Source organism: Callorhinchus milii, unplaced genomic scaffold (genome assembly GCF_018977255.1).
Source record: "Callorhinchus milii isolate IMCB2004 unplaced genomic scaffold, IMCB_Cmil_1.0 Scaffold2, whole genome shotgun sequence".
NCBI lineage: Eukaryota > Metazoa > Chordata > Chondrichthyes > Chimaeriformes > Callorhinchidae > Callorhinchus > Callorhinchus milii.
In genome coordinates, this window is record NW_024704743.1 from 17,378,944 (window position 1) to 17,405,836 (window position 26,893).

The following is a 26,893-nucleotide window of genomic DNA, read 5'->3' on the forward strand; positions in this document are numbered from 1 at the left end:
GAGATTAAACATAATAAATTCTAAAGGAAAAGAAAAAGACAGAAATATCCCCAAAGCAACAGATGAGGACTTATACTATTGAATCTTTGTCTAAGCTGGGGAACTGGATAATACCAAGTGGGGACAGTTAACATTAGAACTGAAATGATGGGCCAAATGGGCTTCCTCCTGTAGTGTAAACTCAGGGCAATTTTCCAGTGTCCCCACAGTATTACACAAAATCTAATAATCCCTATTTATGTTTATGTTGTGGTATTTAAAGAATTTGTAGAGCTCAGTCAATAATTATAATATATTAGCTGTGTTTTGTTCTCCTAAGATGCTGATAGAAACCCTGATCAATTCCTCTCTAGGTTCCCCACTTACAAGTATCAGAGACAGTGAGACAAAATCTGCAAGGATATGGGGAAAGAGGGGGTAGTGGGACTGATTGGGTAGCTCTTCCAAAAGAGCCGGTACAGGTATGATGGGCCAAATGGCCTCCTTCTGTGCTGCAATAATCTATGATTCTATTCTATGATATGGCACATTATCACATTGTTGAGATGTTTCAAAGGGCTTCACAGAATATACTGTGAAGCGAATTGACTGTTTAGTTTAGTTTAGTTTAGTTTAGTTTAGTTCAATAGGCATGAAGGCGCTACATAAATGCAAATTAGTATTGTATTGTCCTGTGTGGAGGGTGCTATATAAACCCAAGTTGTTGTTGTATGTCTGTATGATATTGCATCATCATTCTACCAGTCAGTAGCAGAAAAGATCTGACAGCACTGACAGGGGTTACAATAAGAGAAGACCATTCAATCCTTAAAGCCTGTTCCACCATTTAATTATAACATAGCAGATCTTTTATATAGAGCCTTTTCACTATATTCTTTGACTGGCAGTGAGGGAAAGAATCACAGCAAGTGATTTCATCCTGGGTTCAGACAGAGCATTCAGAGACTAATCAGTCTTTGCTCTTGCAGTTTACAATGGTCTCAATGGATTACCACTGTTGTCAGCTTGGCTCAGTTGGTAGCACTCTCACTTCTGAGTCCGAAGGTTATTGATACAAGGCTTGAGTTCAAGGTCTACTCTGTCACATCAGTGCAGGTTTTTTCAGAGAGCAAAAGTTGGAGTTGAGGGAGGTTCTTCAGATGAGACATTAAACTGACGAAACTTACTAAACTTAAACTAAAGTGAGCTATTAATTTAAATTTACCTGGAGAAAGAATGTAATGAAGGCGACACCCCCTAGTAGAAGGAACAGAAGGGAAAAAAATGTACTATCAGTGCGAACAGCATCCTTGTCGGTTTGAGCAAAAACCTGTACAAGAGAAATAGGAAGAGGTGATTGTTACACAGTGACAAAGTTGATTAATTAATAACTCAATACTGAAAAAAAAGCCTGAGAGCAGTTATAGCTGCATAGCTCCTCAACTGCTTAGACATAGTAATAGGAGGAGGAATTCAGCCGAGGCCTAGATTTATTCTATTAGTATTTCAGGGCATGCAGAATTCAGTCTCAACTTTGAAGCCAGTTTTCTGTAGTTTTTAAAAGAAACTTACAGATAATTGGTTTCAAATTGAAGATTGTACAGGGCACCTTTTTTACAATGCGATGATTTGGGTTCATAATCTGCATTAAAACAAAGTGTGAAAATGGCCAAATGAAAAATCCAGAAACAGAGATTTATAGCACAGAATCATTTGACCATCGAGTCTGCACTGGCTCTCAAAGCAAGCTGTCCAATCAATCTTATTGTCCTGCCCTATCCCCATTCCCTATCCCATCAAGCCTTTCTCTTTTCTATACTTGTCTATTTCTGTCTTGAAACCCACATTGGACTCTGCCCTCAACCACCTTTCTTGGCAGGGCAGTCCACATCCCATTCCAGGCCACTGGGTGCCATAATGTCACTTCCTGAATTTTGTGTAAGTGAGCTACGCACAAGAAGCACCAGTGATCTGACTTCCCAATGATGTTACCAGCCTCGCTGTGCGTACAAAGGCTGTTGCATTTGTCAGTAACTCAATCATCTACGGCGCAGTTATGGTTAAGTTTTAACAAAATTATTGTGTTTTTTATTCAGGAGCTCCACATTGTTGAAACATTCCTGATTTTAACAACAACAACTTGGATTTATATAGCTCCCTCCACGCCGGCCGACGTCTCAGAGCGCTTCACAGTAACGGATCCCGGGGCTGAGCCAGGGGGAGGGGTGGGAAGGTGACCAAAGGCGCAGTCGAAGAGAAAGGTCTTCAGCAGAGACCTGAAAATAGGAAGAGAGGGGGTGAGGCGAAGGGAGTGAGGAAGGGAGTTCCAGAGCCTCGGAGCATAGTTGCTGAAGGCATTGCCGCTGAGGGTGAACCTGAGGACTCGGGGGACAAGGAGGAGGTCAGACCCAGTGGAACAAAGGCAACGGGCACTGTTTTGAGGAGAGAGGAGGTCAGAGAGGTAGATGGTGAGGAAAGTGGAGGATTTGAGGACAAGGGTGAGGATCCATATTCCAATACATATCTTCAAACAGATACATTTTCTGAGCAACTCATGAAAAACAGAGATAATGAACAAGTGTGAGCCTTGAGGGGGAAACAAAAGAGCAAACTTCGAGAAGTTTCAAAATGCTTCACAGAATATACTGTAAAGTGAATTAACTGTATATTTTGTGGGGAAAATATGGCAGCCAATTGCGCACAGAGTGTTTCACAATCAATCGTGGATTGAGTGACAAAATTATTATTATTTTTGATAAAAGGATTATTACCCCCGAGAAAAGCGATCAGCCAATCAACTAACAATCAGGTTCCTACTTACTGCTAGGTAAACTGAGGTGTGTGGAGTAAGGAAACTTGCCTAACACTTCGTCCTGCCTGGGAATCGAACTCAGGTCCTCTTGCATGAGAGACGAGCGCTCTAACCACTAAGCTACAGGACTCCACATTTAACACTTATTAATTCTCTTGGCCTTTTTCCCTTGCACACAGCATAATAGTAAGTTCCAAGAAAGACAGTAGTTTCCTTCTCCTGGAAAGTAATTGAATACCTCATTACTATTCTGAAACACAATTTTTAAAATCATAACATTTATTTTGCTTTGTTTACTTATTTCTTCCTGTTAAGGTTATGATTATTTCATTCATGGATTGGTGAACTGTGAACTTACCTTAATGATCTCTGAAAATATCAAGGCAAAAGCAGGCTGGATGATACCGTTAATAACTGCACAAAAGGTTCCTAAAACCATATAAGGCCACTCAGTCTTGTTCATCTTAAGAACTTTAAAGAAGGAAATGTTGGGAACTTTTTCATCCTAAAAGAACAGAGCAGACTTCAGATTTCTGACAATAATAATCACTGCATTTCTTATAGTGCCTTTACAATAACAACTTGCATTCATATAGCACCCTTCACATGGGACAGCATCTCAGAGAGCTTTACATGTCATTGAGACTTCTCAAAGCACTTCACAGTGAAGTGCAAGTGATTTTGTATTTGCACGCACCAAAGTCCCACAAACAGCCACAAAATGAATGACCAATTTTATCTGGGGGATTGTTGGTCAGGACACCACAAGAAACTTCTTTTTCTTTTTGAAGTTCATTCTAAGGGTGACCAGTTCAAGTGAAATGGAACAGTAGTCTTTTTTTTACTCAGCTCAATTGTATACCTGAAGAAAGACTTTTTTCCAAAAAGAAATCCTTCCTAACTCTAGGTTGTGACTCCCATTGAGATATCTTTCCACAAAGAGATTCTCCTGAATCTCACCCAAGCTTAATATTCTTCATGTGTAAGTTTCAGCAGGATGTTCATTGGTATCTTCACACATGGTTGTTTTCCAAAGGGAGGAATTACAGCAATGAGTTATGTCATCATTACTGATTGCCTTTTTCATTCCTAGACACTGCGTGCTGAGCATAGATGTAATGCCTCTACAACTAACCCAGTACATACCACAACACACCTCAATGTTCGATAAAATTATTTGCATAAATTGAACTGCTAACGTCATTACAAGTATATTGGTAGTTGGGGGGGGGGGAGTGGTGGGAGAGAAATACAACATGTGATGTGATAAGTATCACATGATTGAAAATTGGAATGAAACCAGTTGCTGATTATTATCCCCCTGCCCACCTTCGACAAAATGGTAATATAATCATCATCACCAGTGATAACTATCACGTTGCATGTTGCATTTTTCACATGTAAAGTTTTCCTGACTAAAGCGAACCCGCACCTCTGGAACCACAGCCACATCAAATTTTTCTTCAGCTACTTTCATCTTTTTGCTACTACGTCTTGCTGACCGTCTTCGCAGTGACTTTCGTGTGGTGATTGAGTTGAGTTCATCATCACTTCCGTCAAGGATCTCGTCATCTTCATTCTTAAATGTCTTAAAAGGAAACAGATAATGACGTAATTCACTGGGCTCTCTTTTAAATTGCACTAGGTTAGCATTGGGTTTTGTTGCATTATTCGATACAAGTTCTGATTAAATTTTCAATATGAACACGCAAGACCTGAACAAGAATATTTACTCAATATAAAGTACCTGCGTGGTGACCAAAGTATGATAGATGCCATTTGTTTTCATCAATTCTTCGTGGCTTCCTTGCTCTGTGATCAAACCATTCTCTAGTCCTGCAATGACATCTGCATTCTGAATTGTTGACAAGCGGTGAGCGATTATTATGGTAGTGCGACCTTTCCGAACCTTTAAGAGAATATACAAGAAAACACAAAATAGGCTGAGATTGCAAAGCATACTAGTTCCTCATTGCTTTTGGCACAATTTGCGATTACACTTGGGAAAGTTCAAAGCTTGTGCCTGAACATTCTGCCTCCTCTCGCGGTACCTTTCCCTTGCATTAATGTGGATTGAAAGGTGATAAATGTGAGGCTCTTTGAAACAATCTTTAGTACTGTAAAGATGCAATCTATATTTCTGATGAGGTATTTCTACTGGTATCAAAACACTGGGTGTAATCCTCTCAGAAGTCGTCTAGAGAACGATATTTCATCGTAGGTGTATTGTGTTAGGAAATGTTGATATCCAGTCTTAGCAACTGTGGGACTTGCACTCACAGTATCTGTGAAAAGCCTACCCCCCATTGGAAGAGTCAAATCCAAACTGGCCAACAACTGCTTGTAATGTTGGGATGTCATTCTAATGCCTTCCTCGCTGGTCTCCCCAGCTTCACCATACACAAAATCCAATGAATTCAAAACTCTGCCGCCCGGATACTCTCCCAAACAAAACTCCGTGCCCCTATCACACCAGTCCTTGCCAGGCTCCACTGGCTCCCAATCACCGAATGGATCGACTTCAAGATCCTCTCACTCGTTTTCAAATCACTTTATTCCCTCACATCGCCCTACCTATCCGTCCTGCTTACCCCCTCCTCCACCACCCACTGCCTCCACTTGGCTGGCTCCTGCTTCCTGTTACCACTGAAACTCTGCCACTGTTAAGCACTCTGAGAGGCTACCCTGCGTGGAGGGCGCTGTATAGTGCAAGTTGTTGTTGTTGTTGTCTCTTGTCCCCTCCGTTCCAGCATCAGTGGTCGTGCCACAGCCACTATGCCCCAAAACTCTTGGACTCTCTCCCTCAATCGCTCCACCTTCAAATCAAAGACCTTTTTTGATCGTGTTTACGGTCACCTCCCCACTCCCTCTCCCCTGGCTTGTTGTCAGGACTCCACCACTGTGAAAGGTTCCAGGACGCTACCCCGCGCAAAGGTGTGCTATAGCGCCTTATCACATCGCTTCACAGAACATAGGAACAGGAGGAGGCCATTCAGCCCTTCGAGCCTGTTCCACCATTTAATTATATCATGGGCTGATCTGTACCTCAACTAATCCTTTCATTTGCAATTTCCCGTTTTCTCTCCATATCCCTAATACCCTGCACCTAACAAAAATCTATCAGCCTCACTCTTATAGGTATGGATGGATCCAGGATCCATGGCCTTTTGGGGGAGAGAATTCCAGATTTCTACCACCCTGTGAGTGAAAAAATGCTTCCTGATTTCACTCTTAAATGGCCTGGTTCTAATTTTAAGACTATGCCTCCTTGTCATGGTGAAGATAATCTTTGTAATCTGTTTTCTCTCGGAATTTGTTAATTTTCGAACCTGTAGGGTAAAGGTTTAATGATATTTTCCTTGTGTTAATTAACAAAACAAAGTGCAAGCTTGGCTCAGTTGGTAGCACTCTCATCTCTGAGTTAGAAGGTTGCCTATTTCAGCTCTATGTTGGGTCTTTGAGCTCACAGTCTCAGTTGATACTCCAGTGCAACGGGAGCATTGCATTGCTGGAGGAGCACTGCATTGTTGGAGATGATGTCAATTAGATGAAATGTTAAACCGAGGTCCTGCTTGCCTGTTAAAGAGCCCCTGGCACTACTAAAAAAGAAAAGGAGTTTCTCCAGGTGTCCTGGCCAACAACTCCCTCCCCACCACCCCCCGCAAAAAATAGTTATTCACCATAGCTATTTGTGAGTCTTGCTCGTTGAAAATGATCCCTGCATTTGTCTCTAAAAACATTCCCTACACGTCACTCTAATTTCCTGTGAAATGATTTGCAATGTTTCAACAGGATCAGGCATTAGAAAAATGTTCTTCACTATGAACATTAGAGGGTTGAAATTCCACCTAAACTTAGCCTGTAGACCATTATGTCTCACTATTTAAGATGGTGTAGAATTGTGGAAAATTCTTAAAGCTCTATGAGTTTTTAAAATGTTTTTTATGGTTCTTAAAAAGATCTGCTCTCCTATTTAAGACTGAATTAAATAATTTTCCAGAGTTCTGCATTATCTTAAATATTTGACTTTAAAGATCTTACAACAACAACAAATTACATTCATATCTGACCTTTCACATCAGGAGGTTGTCCCAAGCGCTTTCAGATCACAATTGGCTGAATTTTGGGGCCTCGGCTGACTTTGTAACATGAAAATAATGCTGTAATCTCACAGTTACCTTATCAAGTGCTTCCTGAACAACCGCTTCACTCTCAGCGTCTAAGGCTGATGTGGCTTCATCCAGCAGCAATATCTTGGGATTGCGTACCAGAGCGCGAGCAATGGCTATCCTCTGCTTCTGACCTCCGCTGAGCTGGGCACCTCTTTCACCAACCATGGTTGAAAAATCCTATAACGAGATTTAGGAACACAGTTAAAGATAAGATAAAGATCCCTATTTAAAAGATGAAGAGGTAAGAGAAAGAGAGTTCGAATACCAATTTTTAAAAAAAAAATTCTGAAGTCTTTTACTGTCAACAATGACTGGGAGATTATTCCCATTCAGAGGGTAAACTCCAGCTCAGTGAGCAAAGTTAGCAAATCCCGAAGTTACCTGATTACAGTGCTGTTATTACATTTCTGAAGTATATCTATGTACATAGGATAATCAACCAGAAAGGTTGATAGAGACCACCCTTGACTATTTTAACAGCCTTCTGCTGTAATGGGAAGATGATAGGCTGGGTATTCTGGAAGGATGAAATAAATCTATATTTCTCTTGACTTTTATCTTGTAACATTAGCACAGCTTATTTTGAGTGACGTAGAAATGTAATATGCAATGTAAAAAAAAATCATGCACAATGTACATACATTACAATTTCCTTACATTTCTGTAGGCCAGTACTCCTAGTGCATATTCCTCTGAAATACTAGACTGACAATGAGGTTGAACACATTGCAAATTTAATTTCTTAAGAAGGGATCTGAGTCGCTTATGAGGAATTCTTCCAGGAAGAGGAAATACATTACACAAACCCAAGGGAACTAGGATCTGAAAGTAAATTGGGTCAGAATGTATTTCCCAAAGGTATGCAGTGGTAGAGCCATGCTGATCCTGATAATATGAATAGGTCCAACATCCCATAATAGATTAGTAACTGGAAGTGATCTCTTTATACTAGTGTCACAGTAACTAACATAGGTGTCAGCCTGGCTTAGTTGGAAGAACTCTTGCCTCTTCAGATAGAAGATTGTGGGTTCAAGCCCCTATTTGAAGCTTTGAACTCAGATGCTATAGGCTGATACTCCAATATAGTGTTGGGGAGTGGTACTTTGTTGGAGGTGCCGTGCTTCAGCTGAGACAGTAAAAATCTTGTCTGCCTGTCCAAGTGAACATTAAAGACAAAATTGGTCATTCACTTCACGGCTGTTTGTAGGGCATTGTTGCGTGCAAATTGGCTGCCACAATCGCCTACACAAGAAAGCCATTACCCTTTCCAGTAAATCGCGTGAATCTCACTTCTTTGAGATGCCCTCCGGATGTGAAAGTTGCTTTAACACATGCAAGCAGTATTATTATCATAACAGTTCAGGAAGAGTTGAACATTTGTCCGACCTAATGTACCCATTCCAATTTTCCAAATTGGCTTTAGATTAGGAAGCAATAGGATCTGTGTTTCTAAATCCAATTGACTAGACACAGAGCAAGAAGGATGATGTCATTTACAAGCATCCCTGATCTGATTAATTCTGCAACATCAATAGTCCTCTAGAGAAAGGAGAGTAGAACATCCAGGAATCATGCTTGGTGATACCAGCTAGCGATAAAGCAAGCTGCTGTGCTTGTATCTATAGTAAAATGTAAAATATAAAATCTATAGTACAAACGTAAAATGTGACACTTACATTTGGCAATTTCATAATGAAATCATAGGCATTAGCCTCCTTGGTAGCCGCTTCAATTTCTGTCATGGTAACGTCTTCACGCCCATAGCGGATGTTTTCAGCTATAGAAGTGGCAAATAGAATAGGCTCCTGACTCACAACCCCAATGAATTCCCTGAGATGCTTAATGTTCAAGGATCGAATATCCTGTCCATCCAGAGTAATCTGTAGGAATCGTACATTGCAAATTAATATTTCAGGAATCACAGATTTGTAGAGTAAATTCACGTACCTGCAAATTTCTGTCCACGTGAATCCAAATAAATAAACAAGCTCAAAATAAATAAACAAATAAATAAACAATAAAATGAACTCTATGAATTTGTGATTGTACTTATATGCACTAACACAACCAACATTCTAAACATGTTAGCTGTCCATGAGCAAAGCCACTGAATACATAGTATTGCTTTTACACTAGTAGTTTCCTTCCATCCAGATGTCCATTTTTAGAGTCCCTCCACCTTGCTTTTCCGCCTTTAAAAACCTGCCTTACAACTCATCTCTTGGACTGCCACATTCCCCTCCCTTCCCCCTGTTCCCCCCCAACCCCTAACTTTGGGTCAGTTGAGTGAAGCACTTTCAGATGTCCTCCCAGTCTGAAAGGCACAAACTATATAAACGTAAATTGTTGTTTCCCGAGGCAACTACTAGGAAATCCACATGCCTCTGTTTACCCAGCAGTAAGTAAGAACCTGGTTGTTACTCGATTGGCAGATTGCTTTCTAGGAGTAATAAACCCTTTCAAAAAAATTACATAAATAATAATAATTTGGTCACTCAATCCACGACTGTTTGTAGGACACTGCTGTTTGCAATTGGCTGCCGCATTCGGCCACAAACTTTACAGTCAATTCACTTTACAGTATATTCTGTGAAGAGCTTTGAGATGTATCAACGACGTGATAAGACGCTATATCAAAGCAAAGGATTATTATTTTTATAGTGTAATATCAGTGCTCCGTATGCTATCTCACGAGAAGGGCACTATATAAAGGCAAGTTGTTGTCACATCTCTGTTTTTTTCTCAGCTTCAGATCTGCCAAGAAATGAAGCACTCCCCACCGAATACAAAATATCATCTCCATAATGAAAAATGAAGGCGTCAGAATTCATTCAGTTTTTGCCTACGGTCTTTTTGACACAAGGAGTACTATCAAAGATTTGGTGCTTTACCATCCCCTGTTCAGGGTCGTAAAATCTCTGCAAAAGCTGGATGGTCGTGCTTTTTCCACACCCACTGCTACCAACCAAGGCAATTGTTTGCCCACTGTTGACCTTCAGGGATAGTCCTTTCAATATCTGTACAAAGGCAACAGAGAAGGAAGATGAATAAAGCACTGAGTGGAGTTATTGACATTCATGTTCTTCAGATCATTTTGAAGATGACACATTTAGAAGTTATTGTATGAATTTCTCTTTCAATGACACAAAGGCCAAATACAGTAAAAACGTAAGACTGATAGCACTACAAGGCAAAAGGATGCCATGCTGGAAATGAAGCATGATGAAAAGTTTAATTACTTAGGACAAAAAGTTTAATTATTTAAAACATTTATTCGTTGATTTACAAGCTTTTCCCAGTAAACTCACAGATTCAAGTATGTGTTCAATCCTGAAGTGGAAGCAGATTTATTTTATATACTGAGAACTCCAAATGAAGGTTGGAGACCCATAGTGCAAACATCATGAGAATTGAAAAGAGCAGAAGAAGCAGGACAATTCCAACCTAGAGTTGGAAATCAATACACCATAGATTTTAGGTGAGAAAGAGGACAAAGTGGTGCACAATAACTGTACTGCGATCCTGAGTCTTAATTTCAGCAAAGTGAGAATAATAATAATCGTTACATTTTTTATAGTGCCTTATCATGTCACTGAGACGACTCAAAACGCTTCACAGGTTATCTTGTAAAGTGTTGCGACTCTGTATTTTATGGGCAAATGCATGGGGAAGGAAGGGCATTTAGAACATTGATAAAACAAAAGTTTGGGAACGTGAGCTCAAAGCTCCCCATCACCGAACGGTTCAACTTCAGGATCCTCACACTTGTGTACAAATTCATTCACTCCCTAGCACCTCACTAATTCTCTGACCCCCTCACTCCAATCTACCACCTGGGGCATCCGCTCGAAAAGCACCGGCCTCCTACTTGTCTCTCGCACTCTTCGCTCCACCATTGGAGGTCGCGCTTTCAGACACTACGCCTTGAAACTGTGGAACACTCTCCCTCAATCCCTCCTGCCTTGCCTGCGCTCTCCCCTTTTCCAAGTCCCTCCCTTTTCGACCATGCTTACAGTCACCCCCCACACCACACACTCCGCCAGCTCGGAGTCAGGCTCCGACACTGTAAAGCGCTCTGAGAAGCTACCCTGCATGGAGGGTGCTACATAAGTGCAATTTGTTGTTATTATAAAGCAGAGGTATGCTATTATCTTTATTCATTAGCAATTTTCAATCACAAGTGAAGCTTTTATCTACTATTTTGCTTTCATTGTGGAATATCCTTCTTTACTGTAGGGAAAATCAATAAAGCTGTACTCTTTACATACTGATCTATAATAATAATAATCCTTGCATTCGATGTAGTGCCTTATCACATCTTCAAGACGTCTCAAAGCGCTTCACAGAATATACTGAAAAATGAATTGACTGAATATTTTGTGGGCAAAACGCGGCAGCTAATTGCATACAGCAGTAACCCACAAACAGTCGTTGATTGAGTGACCAATTTTTATTATTGTATATTTTTTAAAGGAATTATTATCCCTAGAAAAGCGATCTGCCAATCGACTAACACCCAGTATCCTACTTGCTGCTGGGTAAACAGAGGCATGTGGAGTAAAGAAAGTTGTCCAATGTTTCGCCTGCGATGTGAGATGATTACATTTATATCCATTTCAAAGGAGCATTCCTGGCCAATATAGTTTTTTCTAGCCAGCAATCTCTCAAATAAAATTGGTCATTTACTTCATGGCTGTTTGTGGGACACTGCTGTGTGCAAATTAGATGCTGTTTCACCTACAAAATACATATTCACTACACTTTATAGTATATCCAGTGAAGAGCTTTGAGACATCCTCTAGACATGAAAGGCACAATATCAAATGCAAGGATTATTAATAAATAATTAAATAATTAGGAATAAACAAATTGGCTGCCGCAGTATAAAATTAATACATACATTTTAATATATTGTGAAATGATTGCTGAGTTACTAATCTTGCTATGTATGTAGTACGAGTGAAAGCAGTCCTACCTGAATGTCAGGCCGTGAGGGGTAATTGAAATGCACGTTTTGAAATTCCACATTTCCCTGAATATGATTCAGCTTGTGGCCGCTCTCAGAAAAGCTATCGATTGCCGGTTTCTGCGTTACGATAGAGAGAAAAGTGCAGAGTCAACAGGTGAGCACCATCCTAGAGGTCCATACAGTATTCGGGCACTGAATTTAGACGATCTGTGAGAACCTTGCAACAATAACAACAACGAGATTACATTTTATTGTGCCTTTCACGTCGGGAGGACGTCCCAAGGCGCTGGACAGTGTACAGCATTTCAGACCCAAACTGGAGTCAAGGGGGAGAAGGGAGGGGAGGGGAAGTGGGGTGACTGATTGCATGGTCGAAGAGGAGGGTCTTGAGGCACGACTTGAAGGAGGCTAAGGAGGGGGTGAGGCGGAGTGATTGGGGGATAGAATTCCAGAGGGTGGGGGCAGAGTGGCTGCCGGCTCTCCCGCCAATGGTGGGGCGGGTGGGTCGGGGCACGTAGAGCATGCCAGAGCCGGCTGAGCGGAGGGAAAAGGCAGGTTGGTAGGGGGTTAGGAGGTCACAGAAGTAGGGTGGGGCGAGGCCATGGAGGGCTTTGTATGTGAGGACCAGGATCTTGAACTGGATCCTCTGAAGGATAGGGTGCCAGTGGAGTCGGGCGAGAGTGGGGGAGATGGGGTCACGGAGTTTGGTGCGGGAGAGGACACGGGCTGCAGAGTTCTGGATTATCTGCAGTCTATGGAGGGAGGAGTTGGGAAGGCCGACAAGCAGAGCGTTTGCATAGTCGAGCCTGGAGTTGATGAAGGCATGAACAAAAGTTTCAGTGGCCTGAGGGGTGAGGTAGTGGTGGAGTCGGGCGATGTTATGGAGGTGAGAGAAGGCAGAGTGGGTCATGGCTTGGATGTGGGGAAGAAAAGACAGTTGAGGGTTGAACAAGACACTTAGGTTCCTGACTGGCGGTGAGTTGAAGTGTGCAACCATGGAGGTTGATGCTGCCAGAGCCTGAGGTGCAGAGGAGCTGGCGCGAGCCAATCATCACAAAACCATTTGCTGCAAAGAAATCGAATCACAATTAACTATTTAGTATCTATTTAAAGTAAAAGTATATTTTAGTTATCGTTCCTGCACGTTTTTCTCTGGTTAAGAGGTTGGGCTTTAGGATCAGGAGCCCCCTATCTGCTCACTACTGTACCCATGATGCTGCTTCTGAAGAACAAACCTTACATGATCTATGATGTTGAAGATCACATGAGCTGCACCTCTTGCAGTGGCCAGTGCTTCAATATTCGGGGAAGTTTGACCCACAGAAAATGCTCCAATTATAACTGAAAAAAAAACCTGAACAATAAAAAAGAAATAAAATTAGAGACAGATATTGCAATCTTAACACTATTAATGGAACAATTCTGACGTGATTTTCAAATAAAAATAATAATCCTTGCATTTGATACAGTGCATTATCACGTCGTCGAGAGGTCTCAAAGCAGTTTTATTATACTACTAATAAAATTCTGAAACTACACTGTTGGATCATAAGGTAGGGACAACATGTCAGATGTTGATGAAATCCTCAAGCTCATTGCAGTTGGTAAAGGTTGTTTTTCACAATTTTTTTCTGGTGGACAAAGGCTGCAGAGCTAAATACTGTGATAAATGCTGAAGCACTTCCACACAGAAACACAAAGCTGCAAGCCAAAGCCTTAACGAATTTGGCAACCCAGCTGGACAAGCAACAGAATGCCAGAATGCAAAAATTGTGCGGTTTTAGCTTAGTAAATTCCACAATACCCCAATGCACACTCTGGCTCTTGCCAATCTTCACCTAGACTCTCTATTAATAAGCAAGCAGAGTCTGTCCCTCTGGGCTGAAAGTGCACACTCCATACCGCATAAACACAAACCGTCCATATTGAACTTTCATTAGTTTGATTTGGGTTCTTAAGCATGGTGATGGGTTTCCATGTGTGTCAGACACTGGACTGCCAAAAAAAAACACACAACAACCCGACCACCTAAAAATAAAGAGAAGATAGCACCAGTAGGGAGTGAGTACACCACAGGCACGAACAGGTCGAATGGCCTTCTTCTGCGATATAGATTTCTAGGATTCCAGTTTGGTCAACAGGGGCACAACCTTTAGGGCAGTTATCCCAAGATGTTTGACCTCTCAACTAAGGAATAGAATGTTTCATTTTTTTTGAGTGAAGGAGAGGGGTAGGGGAGGGGCAGTGATTATCGAAAGAGTCAGAAACATAATAATAAAACAAATTGGACTGTCACTTACTGTAAGCACGATTCCAATGGAATAGTCATCTTCCAGAATGAGGGTGCTGCCATACCAGAAAGCCAGGGCATAGGAGGCGTAGATTACTAAGAAGGAGAAACCCACTCCTAAATTGGTACTAATGGCCTTTTTTATTCCAATGTTCTTAGCGTCAATTAAATTTTTGTGATACCTGTATGAAATGATGAATGAATTAATTTGGTTTTATCTTTGCTGTACTGCGAACAGAGAACTCACCCTTTTAAAAAACAACCTTCATTCTGGGAGCTGAGGAAGGAAGGAGGGGGGAAGAAAGGGGAACAACAACAACTTGCAGTTATACGGCGCCCTCCACACAGGGTAAGTCTCAGAGTGCTTAACAGTGGTGGAGCCTGACTCTGAGCCAGTGGTGGGAAGATGACCATAAATATAGTCGAAAAGGAAGTTTTCAGGCAGGACTTGAAAACAGGGAGAGATGGGGCAAGGTGGAGGCATTGAGGGAGAGTGTTCCACAGTTTTGGGGCATAGTGACTGGGTGGAAATGTGACCTCCAACGGTGGAGCAGAAGGTGCGACGTACAAGTAGGAGGCCGGTGCCAGTCGAGCGGAGGTGCCTGATGGTGGATTGGGGAGTGAGGAACTTGGAGAGATAGGGAGATGCCAGGGAGTGAATGGATTTGAACACGAGTGTGAGGATCTTGAAGTCAATCCATTTGGTGATGGGGAGCCAGTGGAGCCTGGCCAGAACTGGTGAGATGTGGGTACGGAGTTTGGTCCGAGTCAATATGGGGGTGGCAAAATTCTGAATGAGCTGGATTTTTTGAAAAGTGGAGCTGGGGAGACCGGCAAGGAGTGAATTGGAATAATCCAGGTGGGAGGTGACCTCCTGCACGCACAAGGGTTTTGGCTGCATTTGAGGTAAGGTACAGTCAGAGGCGGAGGTGGAAGAAGGTGGTCCTGGTGGTTCGGTGATTCTGAGGGAGAGCCCAGGAATGTTGAGGAGTTTAGATCCGCAGGAGTGAAGACTCGAGAGCCAAAGAATACGGCTTCCATCTTGTCCACATTCAGCTGCAGGAAGTTTGCACTCATCCAGGCCATGATGTCTGCCAGAGAAGCTGATAGAACATCGACAGACCTGGAGTCGATGCTGGAGGAGGCAAAGTAGATTTGTGCATCATCCGCATACATGTAGAAGTTTGCCCCATGTCTGCGGATGACATTGCCAAGAAGGAGCATATAGATGGGGAAAAGAAGAGGGCCAAGGATTGGAGCCCTGGGGTACCCCACAAGTAACTGGGTGGGGGCAGGAAGAGAAACCATTTGCCGAGATGAAGTGGAGGCGGTTGGTTAAATAGGACTCGAACCACGCGAGTGGGATTGCACTAAGATTGTTGAGGGAGGAGGCGGTGGAGAAGGATGGGTGGTCGACAATGTCAAATGCGGCAGAGAGATCAGGAGGATGAGGAGTTAGAGGGAGCCCTGGTCACAGATAGAGAAGACGTTGTTTGTGACTTTGACAAGCTCTGTCTCTGTGCTGTGGGCAGTCAGGGCAAAAACCAGACTGCAGGGGCCTCAAGGAGGGAGTTGGAGGGAAAGGTGTAACTAAAGTTGACCTGCAATAATGCGTTCCAGAACTTTAACAAGGAAGGGTAGGTTGGAAATGGGACGGTAGTGTGAGATATTAGAAGGATCGAGGGTGGTTTTTTTGAGGAGGGTTGTGATAACAGCGGTTTTCAGGGGGAGCGGAACAGAGCCTGAGGAGAGAGACTGGTTGACCGTGTCGACCAGCAGTGGGGAGAGGGGGGAAGTTGAGCGACCAGCAGCTGGGTGGAGAGAGGGTCGAGGCAGCAGGTGGTGAACTTCATGCAGGTGATTGTGGTTGAGAGGGAGGAGGGAAAAATGGGGGCAAAGGAGTGCAAGGAGTGGGGAATGGCAGTAGCCGTGGCGGAGGGAAAAGGCGGTGTGGATGGTCTGTCAAAAGGGCGGTGGGGTGTGAGCAGATCAGAGAGGTAGGGAGTTGGCAGGGCACAAAGTAAAAGTAAGGGGGAGGATCTCAAAATCAATCTATTCTACAACAGAGAGCCAGTGGAGTCTGGCAAGAACTGGGAAGATGAACCTATGTTGGCTCAGTACATGAGAGCTGCAAAAGAAAGAACTTGCAACTAAAAAGCATGAAAAATGTCAGAATGTAGGAAAGTTTAAAGACTAGTCATTTTTCAAGCGAATACAAGGCTGATGTGTCTCTTGCAAAATCTGTATTTATAAGAATAATACAATTGTTATTGTATTGCTATACTATTATAACAATGTTATCATTCTTATAGTCGTTGTTATTATAATCCAATTTGTGTATATGTGTGTATATTTCACAAACACTTCCTGATATAATTATCATTGAAACTGCACCATGTGAATTGAGGATCACTTTAAGTAACAATAATAATCCTTGAATTTGATATAGCGCCTTATCACATCTTCGAGACATCTCAAAGCGCTTCACAGATTATACTGTAAAGTGAATTGACTGTATATCTTGTGGGTGAGTAGAACCATTGCTATATTTATGGTCGCCAACCCCAGTGCAGTCACCCGCATCTGGTGAGAAGAATGGAAGCTCTTACCTCTCAATTTCCTTCTTCTGTCCCCCAAAGGCTACCACAGTTCTGATGGATCCCAGAACCTCCTCTGCCACCGCTCCAGCTTTTGCATAGGCAGTTTGCTCTTGATTAGTGAACGAAGACAATATCTGGATCATTTACAAAAGAAAATAACAAGCTCAGAGTGACTGAAATCCTTCAGATTTAGTGCATTATTAGTGAAAACAAGTGACCCAAAGCGCAATTGAAAGGCAGGTTTAAAGGCAGCTTCAATTATAATCCCTCCAAAAACCCGAAACAATAATACATTGGTCATTTTCAATTTACGACTGTTTGTGGGACATTGCTGTGCGCAATTGGCTGCCGCGTTCGCCCACAAATATACAGTCAATTCACTTTACAGTGTGTTCTGTGAAGCACTTTGGGACGTCCTCCTGACGTGAAAAGCGCTATATCAAATGCAAGGATTACTATTATTATTATTATTATTATTATAAAGGTATGGAGGAAAGGGGCAAGGTGGAAATATTCAAGCGAGTTGGAGGCTGAATAGCTGGCATGTTGTGATATCCCGCACGCATTCTCATCCGCACTGAAGTTCACACCCTAATTACCCCAGTCATGGCCAAACTCCACTGGTTCCCTATCACAGAGCTGATCAACTTCAAGATTCTCACTCTAGTGTTTAAATCCCTCAGGTCCTTGGCACCCTCCTATCTTTCCAATCTCCTGTCTCCTGATAGCACTACCCGCTGTCTCCGCTCTACAGGCTCCAGCCTCCTCCTTGTTCCTTGAATCCTCTGCTCCGCCATCGGAGGCTGCGCCTTCAGCCACTACACCCCAAAGCTATGGAACTCCCTCCCTCAACCTCTTCACCTTCCCCCCTCTTTCCCCATTTTCAGGATGCGCCTGAAGACCTTTCTCTTCCACCGTGCCTATGTCACCTCCCCCTAGCTTGGTATTGGGCTCCACCATTGTTAAGCGCTCTGGGATGCCGCCCTATATAAATACAAGTTGTTGTCGTTGTAGTTCCACAGGTGCTGGATGCCCTCTGATACCTCACCCATCATCATTGTAGAGTTGTGGGCTTTGAAAGGGAGCTACAGGTTATGTAACAATGGAAAGTATCACAGCAAAGCTCAATCCTCTCCTCACTCTATACTCTCACACAGGTTTTCCTTCTACCTAGAATCGTACATGCTATCCACCTAGTGGGGCCTCAAACCTGTACTTGTCAAATATAAAAAGGCAAAATGGTAACTTGGGGGACGGGGGCAGGTAAGCAGGACCTTATTTGGAGCTGAGCTGGCTCCAAGTTGATATAATAATAATAATTCTTGCATTTGATATAGCGCTTTTCACGTCGGGAGGATGTCCCAAAGCGCTTCACAGAACACACTGTAAAGTAAATTGACTGTATATTTGTGGACGAACGCGGCAGCTAATTGCGCACAGCAATGTCCCACAAAGTCGTAGATTGAAAATGACCAATTTAATTATTGTTTTTAGTTTTGGAGGGATTATTATTAGGCGTGTGTAGTAAGGAAACTTGCCCAAGGTTTCGCCCTGACCTGCCTGGAATTGAACTCAGGTCTCTCGCTTGCAAAGCAAATGCTCTAACCACTGAGCTACAGGACTCCACATGCGTAGCAATGGAGTATCGGTATCGATTCAGCCTTTTGTGGAGGTCTTAGTACTGACCGGAGAGCAAATCACGGTATTGTTTTCAAACTGAAAATGAATGTTTTTACAGTCAAACAGGATGAAAGTACAAATAATCAACTCCACTAACCTTGGAAAAGGTGGCTGCAGCAAGTCCCATAACTGGACTGACAGCAAGTATCACCAGTGTCAGTTTCCAGCCTTTCACTAAGCCAACTACAAATCCAGCTATGAAGGTTGCCAGTGACTGTATGAGCATGCCTATTTTATCGCCTGTGCCATCGCTTATTTTCAAGATATCACTAGAAGGATAAAAGCGTCAGTATAACAGAAAGAACTTGAATTGAATAGCATCTTAAAATAATAATAATCATTGCATTTAATACATCGTCTATAAAGCTACAATGTTTCAAATGTGCTTCACAGAGTTTTTCTGTAACGTGTAGTGACTGTGTATTTGTAGGCGAACGCAGCACACAGATTGCACACAGCACTGTTAGACGAACTACCACAAAATGAATAAACACATTTATCCAGGGGACTTTTGTTCAGGACACTGGGAGAAACTTCTTTGTTTTTTCAAACAGTGTTGTGAGATAACTTTACTACCCATCTGAACGGGTAGACGGGACCTTTAATGTCTCACCCGAAGGATGGCACCTCCGTCAATGCAGAGCTCCCCAGTACAGCACTGGAATCTTGGCACAGACTGTGAGTTTGAGCTAAAAAAAAAGCCGGATGTGCAGCTTGAATCAAAAACCTCCTGACCCAGAGGTTCTGCCAGCTGAGCCGAGCAGATAGTAAAGCAAAGTTATTGTTCAGTTTCCCAATAACTCCCTTCAAACTTCTCTAGGGTGACATACTTATATGAACTATTTCTGGTCTAAAGATCTTCAACATCACCAAATTCAAGAGACTACGCCTAATTAAGAGCAAACCTCCTGCGGTGAATAGTTCTTTCAATCATACTGTAAGCCTGAATGGTTACAAGTCATCTCTGAAATGTGCCTCAAGTCAAGATTAAAAAATCCTCATGATTCTGTGCTCAAGACATCATTTACTTTCTTTCGTACTTCTAACCTTTGATTGAATGCAGAGTAGTCTTGAACTCTACGCATTGTGATTTTGAACCCTCTTTGTGTATCGTGGCCCACCTCAACTTATTTAGTTGAAATTCCAGCCAACAATTAATTTAACGGACCTTGGTCTGCTCCTTTATTTTCCTCCATCATTTCCAAGAACTTCACTTTGAAATGTTCTGATTTATTTATGGGCAAAGGAGTTTTTCCCGATGTGGTGGCCGACCACCCTCTCGATAAAATTATTCATTCACTTCAAGGCTGTTTGTGGGATATTGCTGTGAGCAAATTGGATGCTGTGTTCACCTATTAAGACACAGTCATTGCACTATACAACAACAGCTTGTATTTAATTAGTGCTATTCACACTGGGTAGTGCAGTGTTGCAGAATAAATCCTGACATACTTTATAATGTTTCCATGCCAAGACAAGGTGCTTTGTCAAATAAAATGATTATTATTCTATTTGATTAGACTCTGCAGCCCATATTCTCCTCTGCACCTCCCTACCTCTCTAACCTTCTCTCTCCTCAAAACAGTACGCGTTGCTTTCGTTCCTCCGGGTCTGGCCTCCTCCTCGTCCCCCGAGTCCTCCGCTCCACAGATCCCGGGACTGCGCCTTTGGTCACCTTCCTCCTTCTCCCCCTGGCTCGGTCCCGGGATCTGTCAATTTGAAGCGCTCTGAGACGCTGTCCGGCGTGGAGGGCGCTATATAAATCCAAGTTGTTGTTGTTATTGTTGCTCATGGCTCCACGCACCCAATTTTTCCAAGCTCCACAGGCTTCCAAGATCCCGTGCATCAACTTTAACATCCTTGTCTTGACCAGCAAATCTCTTCGATCTTGCTCCTCCCTACGTTTGCAACATCTTCCACCCTTATTCTCTTGACCGTATCCTCCCCTCTTCCAGTTCTGGTTTATTGTTAATCCCTTGCTCCCTCTATCCCATGATTGGTGGCTGTGCCATCAGGTCAAAACCCTTAATGGATCAATTTCAAGATCCTCACCCTCGTTTTCAAATCCCTTCTTGCACCTCTTGCATCCCTGGCACCTCCCTACCTCTCTGACCTGCTTACTCCCCAACCCACAATCTGTTGCTTCCGCTTGACTGACTCCGGCATTCTGCTTGCCCATCGTGCTCCACCACTGTCAAGCACTCTGGGGCGCTACACCCAGTGTGAAGGGCACTGTAAAGCAAATTGTTGTTGTTGTTAATTATCCCTTCCTTCTATCTGCTCAGTGCTCCCTTTCATAACCGGTTAAGTGTGTTAGATGTTCATTGTAAATGAAAGGAGCGACATAAGTTTAAATTGTTGATGTTGATAGAAGTGTCTTAAATCCATATATCAGGTGTCAGCTTGGCTCATTTAGTAGCACTCTTGCCTTTGAATAATAAGGTTGTGGGTTCAAGCCCCACGTGGAGATTTTAAACTCAGTCTAGGCTGATAATAACATTCTGGTTTGGATACTCTTAAGTGTGGTGCTGACTTTCTGCATTGCTGGTTGACTCCAAAAAAAAATATTTGACATCAGTGCCGAGCATTTAGTTATCGGAAATATCAACAAATTTGCGGAAAGGCACCAACGTGAATGACTCAAGGCAGTGACTACTTTTTCATCACAATCAGCCTCTGTCAGTAGAAATGCATTGTCGGAAAACCCACAGTATAAAAGTAAATAAACTGTCTTGATTTATGCAAACATAAGATATAGGACATTATGTACAGAATAAAGATCTTATAACTCAGTGGTTGGGAGTTCATAAAATCCTAACCTACGCTATAACAGGACATGATCACCAGTCAGCACTTCCCCTTACACTGCTTATTTACGTAGAATGATGGCTTCAAAATGGCAGAAATCATGGCAGAGTGATGTTGGCCTAATGACCTGGAAGTCGGCCATTTTGTCTTCCACTTGCCAGCGTTTTAAGGCGCCAGCAAGCACATTTGAGATCTTTCGGTGGTAGGGAAATGTCAGAGTCCACATCCCAACTGCTCTTAGAGAACCCGTGTTACTACGGTTATAACGGGCTTCTACTATGTATTACTGGAGTTTAAAGTCAGAAACACTTACTCTGTTAATCGTGTATTGAGCTCTCCAATCTCGTTGACATCAAACCATCCTATTTCCTGATGTAACACAGCATGGAAAAAGGCTGATCTCATCTTTTTAGTCTGCCTGGCCGCAGCCAGTGCCCAGAAACTAACCTGCATGTAAGCAGCTATCATAACACCCACACCTATCCCTACATAGTAGAAGGAATATCTGAAAAAAAACAGGAAATTTAATTACAAAATAATTACAAAAATAATTACATTCAATTACAAAATAACTGAATAGTGTTTCAAAAGTTGATTTTGACTAAATTAATCCAGTGTCATTTACATTTACTTCCAATGCAACTCGACACAAATCACAGTCGAAATAAAGGGGTAAACTTTGCGGCAATTCATAATATATTTGGATGTGGGTGACTCTAACATTTTGCTGGTATTTATTGCCTATCCCTTGTTGCCCTGAGAAGGTGGTGGTGAGGTATTCTCTTTAAACCCCTGCTGTCTTTGTGGCAATGGTGTTCCCCAAAATGCACTCGATAGGGAGTGATTTTCACCAGTGACGATTAACACAATTGGTAAGAATTATTGCAAATTTCTGCTGTTTTCCTGAATAAGGACATCATGTATCAGTGATTTATTTGCTGTAGCCAGGCTTTTCCTCTCAATCTCAGATGTCACTGTTGATGCTTCGCTGCTGTGGACCTGCTCAAAACTGCCTTCCTAGAGGCACTTTGTCCTTGCAGGAGTAAAGGAAACCAACTTAATTCAGTCAGTATCTCTTCCCTAGTTTTAAATTGTTGATTTGGGCAACCACAGCCTTTTAGCAACCACCCTGGAACAGCTTAGACAGCCCAGTTTGCATGCCAACAAACCCTTACTCAGAGGCTAACCTTATCTATAGGCCAGTTTGGTTGTTGCAGCACAAGTTTGACTGGATCTATGTCCTCCAATCACTGACTCCCTTACCAGTGCAAATAGCTTCGCTCTCTTTAACCTGTTGAAATCCCTCATAACTTTATGCACTTCTATCAAGTCCCCTCTCAAGATTCTCTGCTTCAATGAAAACGGACCCAACTTCTCCAATCTCCCCTCATACCCAAAGCCCCTTAGCCCTGGTAACATTCTCGTTAATCTCTCCTGAATTCCCTTCAAGGCTGTAACATCCTTTTTAAGGATAAAACCTCACCCGACCAAATTCACATCCAAATAGCAGTTACAATATTGCAATTGTTCTATAATGGTCTGTACCTTGTCATTTGTTCCTCGAGTGTGTCTGAAATGGTCATATTCAAGTTGATGGTTGTATTCGTATTGTTGCCTGCAAAACAGTTTATTTTCTGATTAATGGCATAAATATAAACATTAGCGGCAGGTGGCTTGGACTAGAGAGGCCCAACCCCCAACAACAACAAAATTACATTTGTATAGAGCTTTCACGTCAGGAGGACGTCCCAAGGTGCTGGACAGCAGAGTTTCGGACTTGAGCTGGGCGTCGGGTTCGGGGAGAGTGGAGGGCAGGGGTGGGGGGAAACAGGGTGATCAAAAGCACAGTCCAGCGAGCTGCTTGGTGGGATGTCCTCACCTCTGATTGGCCAATGGATCTGGCAGTCAAGCCAACAGCTCACCCATCTTGAAGAGGACCAACCCTCTAAATGAGTTTTACTCCCCCTGTACATCATCGTAGATTAATACAACAATCTTAGATATTATTTTATATTTTGAAACTACTGTTTACCATACCATACACATAAGTGCAGTGCATATATTTCCTTTTATGAAACTATCGCTATCTTTGCAACTGCACTTTAAAGTTTAAAGTGTAAAGTTAAAGTTGGTTCTCCCAACGTGAAAAGTGCAATAGCAAATGTAAGGATTATTATTATTACTGTTTACAATAAATCCTGTGAAGTGCACTGAAACATTCTCCTGACATCAAAAAGTGCTATCAACTACATGGATTTTATTATTGTTATTTTCTTTAATTTTAATAGCATGTTTATTTATAGTGTATCTCCTTCCAGAAACAGATTCCAGAAATATTTGCAAATTGAATCTTAATGGCTTTCGTATTCAATGCAACTTACACTTATATAGCACCGTGTTACATATAATCAAAAGTACCATGTTTGGTCATTTTAATAGATCTGGAAACCCACACCACAGTTAGGAATATCCAAAGCAAACAGAATTCCACATATATATGCCATTTATGCATTTAATTTTTCCTGCTTCTGGAATGGAATCCACCCTCTCCCTGGAGGATCCTGCCCACCTAGTTCTGGTAGAGTATTAGGTGCAGATTCACATTCATTGATTATTCCCCAATAAGAGGATGGGGAGATGACCTGCTCCCAGGACTCTGCAAATTCCATTTGATGGAGTCCTGTAGCTCAGTGGTTAGAGCACTCGATTCCCGGCAGGGCAAAACTTGGGCAAGTTTCCTTATTCCACACACCTGATAATAATTCCTCAAGAAAAAAAACAATAATAAATTGGTCACTTCATTCCACGATTGTTTGTGGACACTGCTGAGCGCAATTGGCTGCCGAGTTTCATCCACAAATATACAGTCAATTCACTTTACAGTATATTCTGTGAAGCGTTTTGAGATGTCTAGAACACGTGAAAAGCGCTATATCAAATGCAAGGATTATTATTATTACTTAGAATGAATGTCTCAAAGTGCTTAATAATAATCCTTGCATTTGATATATCATATTCAGATGTCTCAAAGTGCTTCACAGTAGTGTAAAGCGCAATGACTGTATATTTTGTTGGTAAATACAATATGGTGCATTGAGCAGGAAAAAGGAAGTGAGATAATGCCTTTGTCAATGCCTGCACTGCAGTAACACAGGCCTAAATTATGAGGAAAAGCTGTGTAAACTTGGATTGTATTCCCTTGAGTTTAGAAGGTTGAGGGGTGATTAGATTGAGGTATTTAAGATAATAATAATCCTTGCATTTGATATAGCGCTTTTCACGTCAGGAGGACGTCCCAAAGCGCTTCACAGAACACACTGTAAAGTGAATTGACTGTATATTTGTGGGAGAAATAATTAAATGGCAGAACGGGCTTGAAGGGCTGAACGACCTCCTCCTGTTCTTATATTCCTACGTAGAGTTCAAAGTCCCAATGAGGGGCCTAAACCAGGGGTGGGAAATTATTTTGGCTGGCGGGCCACTTCACAAGTTTTGGTAAACTTCCCAGCCACACACTTAATATAGATGCAAATGCTTAATAATAGCTCAAAATTAAGTCTTACACTTGTAGATGCGTAAAATAAAGTCTATATAATTGACATTCATTAAGATTAGGTTAAATTAAAAACAACTCATTGAGTAGACATTTATTCGATATTTATTCATTTATTCACATATTGATGAGAATGTGAGAAGCTCACTCAATGGGAAAAATGAAAGCACTGATGTGCATTAGCCAGACAATTGAGGTCAGGCATCGTCTCCGTTGTTGCAATGCAGAGTACTGCTGCAAGGTGGTCATCGGTCATCACAGATCTATGTTTTGATTTATTGAATCTCATCACAGAAAATGTCTCCTTGCATATGTATGTTGATCCAAACAGCAAAAGCATTCTCCGGGGATCAGCCTTTATTTTTGGAAAGGTACATTCATTAAGAGAGGCATAAAAACTGGGAAGCGACACTGATTTGAATTGCTCCGCAAGCAATGGATCACATTGCAGGTCAATAAGCTTGAGTTGGAGGTCAAATGGGCCTTTGTCAACATCAAATGGAAAGGTGAAGAGACCAAAGACAGGTCATTTACGGTCAAATTGAAATCCTGAAATCGGCGAGAAAATTTAACATGTAAGTCAAATAGTGACAAAGTATACTTTTAAGACTTTGATCGCAAACAGTAAATCTGCTGCAAAGTTGGAAAGTGGGCAAACAGCCTGTTTCCTATCTGATGCGATAAAATAAATAATTTTGTCACAAATGACTTGACACTGCAATACAAATCGTGCCCAAAGGCCCCCTTCCGTTGCAATTTTGATATCAAGGGCAAATGCGAAATCAGAGAGCCAATTCGCATCATCTCATCAGCTTTCTTTCCTTTTTCTTTAGCAGAAACGTTCTTATATTTGCGAGCATGTTTGCTCTCAAAATGGCGATTCAAGTTGTAGTCTTTGAGCACTGCGACACTTCCTTTGCAAATTACGCACACAGCTTTTCCACCCACACCGGTAAAAAAAAATTAGAAGTCCATTTTTTGTTGAATATTCGGCCTTTAGCGTTCACCTTCCGCTTCTTTGATAAGCTCATTTTGAATTAACGTCCTCTTCAGTGAAAAGTATTGCCGTGATTGCCGCTCGCGCGTTTGAAAATTTGCCGATCCGTACATTTCTGACGTCAGCCTGATTCAACACTTAAGGGAGCCTGCGCACAACTAAACAGTGTGATTGGCTAATGTTCCCAGTTTGGTTCAAATGCGAATTTGTGCGACTTTCTGGGACTGAACGAACTATTGTTAGACACAATGACAGGCCTGATAGAATCATTTGGCGGGCCGGGTATGGCCCGTATTTTGCCCACCCCTGGCCTAAACCCACAATCTTCTAATTTGATTCAGAGGCGAGAGTGCTGCCAACTAAGCCAAGCTGACACATAATCTGTGGACTGAATATATCAGTGATCTATTCAATCATGCACATTTCAAAGTACAAAAGGAAAGTCAGAAATGCTGTTGATTCATAGGTATGATTAATTGCCCTCTTTGGAATGCAAATGTTTTACAAATGGCCTCAGTATTGCAGGTCATATCAGCTGGTTATCCAGAATCTCTGCTAGAGTTGTGGATGCCAAGGTAGACAAGGGTTAGGGGAGGTAATAATGAGCCCAGTAGTGAAATAACATGTCAAACCTAATTAGGCAAGATACCAGCGGGTGCCTGGTCATGGAAGAGTAGAAGGGAAAACACTCAAACTTATCAAAAATCACAGAATCAGGTAGAAAATGTGACTGAGAAAACTGGTAAGAAAATATATTTTAATGAGAAACATGTAACAATACTAACCCAACTGACACTCTCACTGCACTGTATCTGGAATTCCGCCAGGTACAAAACAATACAAAATTACATTTTCACACCGAGAGGACGTCTCAAGGCACTGGACAGTCAAGGATTTGGACCTGAGCTGGGGGTCAGCATCGGGGAGGGTGGTGGGCAGGGACGGCAGGCAGGTGGCCGAAGGTGCGGTCAAAGAGGAGGGTCTTGAGATATGCCTTGAAGGAGGCAAGGGAGGGAGCGAGGTGAGGGGAATG

General features: G+C 42.2%; 1 protein-coding gene across 1 annotated transcript in view; it reads right to left on the minus strand.

Moving 5' to 3' along the window:
- abcb4 (ATP-binding cassette, sub-family B (MDR/TAP), member 4) overlaps positions 1-26,893 on the minus strand; it is a 61,972-nt gene that overhangs the window by 22,006 nt on the left and 13,073 nt on the right. The window contains exons 5-18 of the mRNA XM_042332052.1: positions 22,856-22,925; positions 21,624-21,815; positions 18,600-18,771; positions 16,832-16,956; positions 14,233-14,404; positions 13,173-13,286; positions 11,939-12,049; positions 9,855-9,980; positions 8,640-8,843; positions 6,970-7,140; positions 4,539-4,700; positions 4,224-4,379; positions 3,150-3,296; positions 1,205-1,309 (exon numbers count right to left, since the gene is read on the minus strand). Coding sequence (XP_042187986.1) covers positions 1,205-1,309; positions 3,150-3,296; positions 4,224-4,379; positions 4,539-4,700; positions 6,970-7,140; positions 8,640-8,843; positions 9,855-9,980; positions 11,939-12,049; positions 13,173-13,286; positions 14,233-14,404; positions 16,832-16,956; positions 18,600-18,771; positions 21,624-21,815; positions 22,856-22,925 — 2,027 coding nt within the window. The remainder of the gene's footprint in view (positions 1-1,204; positions 1,310-3,149; positions 3,297-4,223; positions 4,380-4,538; positions 4,701-6,969; positions 7,141-8,639; positions 8,844-9,854; positions 9,981-11,938; positions 12,050-13,172; positions 13,287-14,232; positions 14,405-16,831; positions 16,957-18,599; positions 18,772-21,623; positions 21,816-22,855; positions 22,926-26,893) is intronic.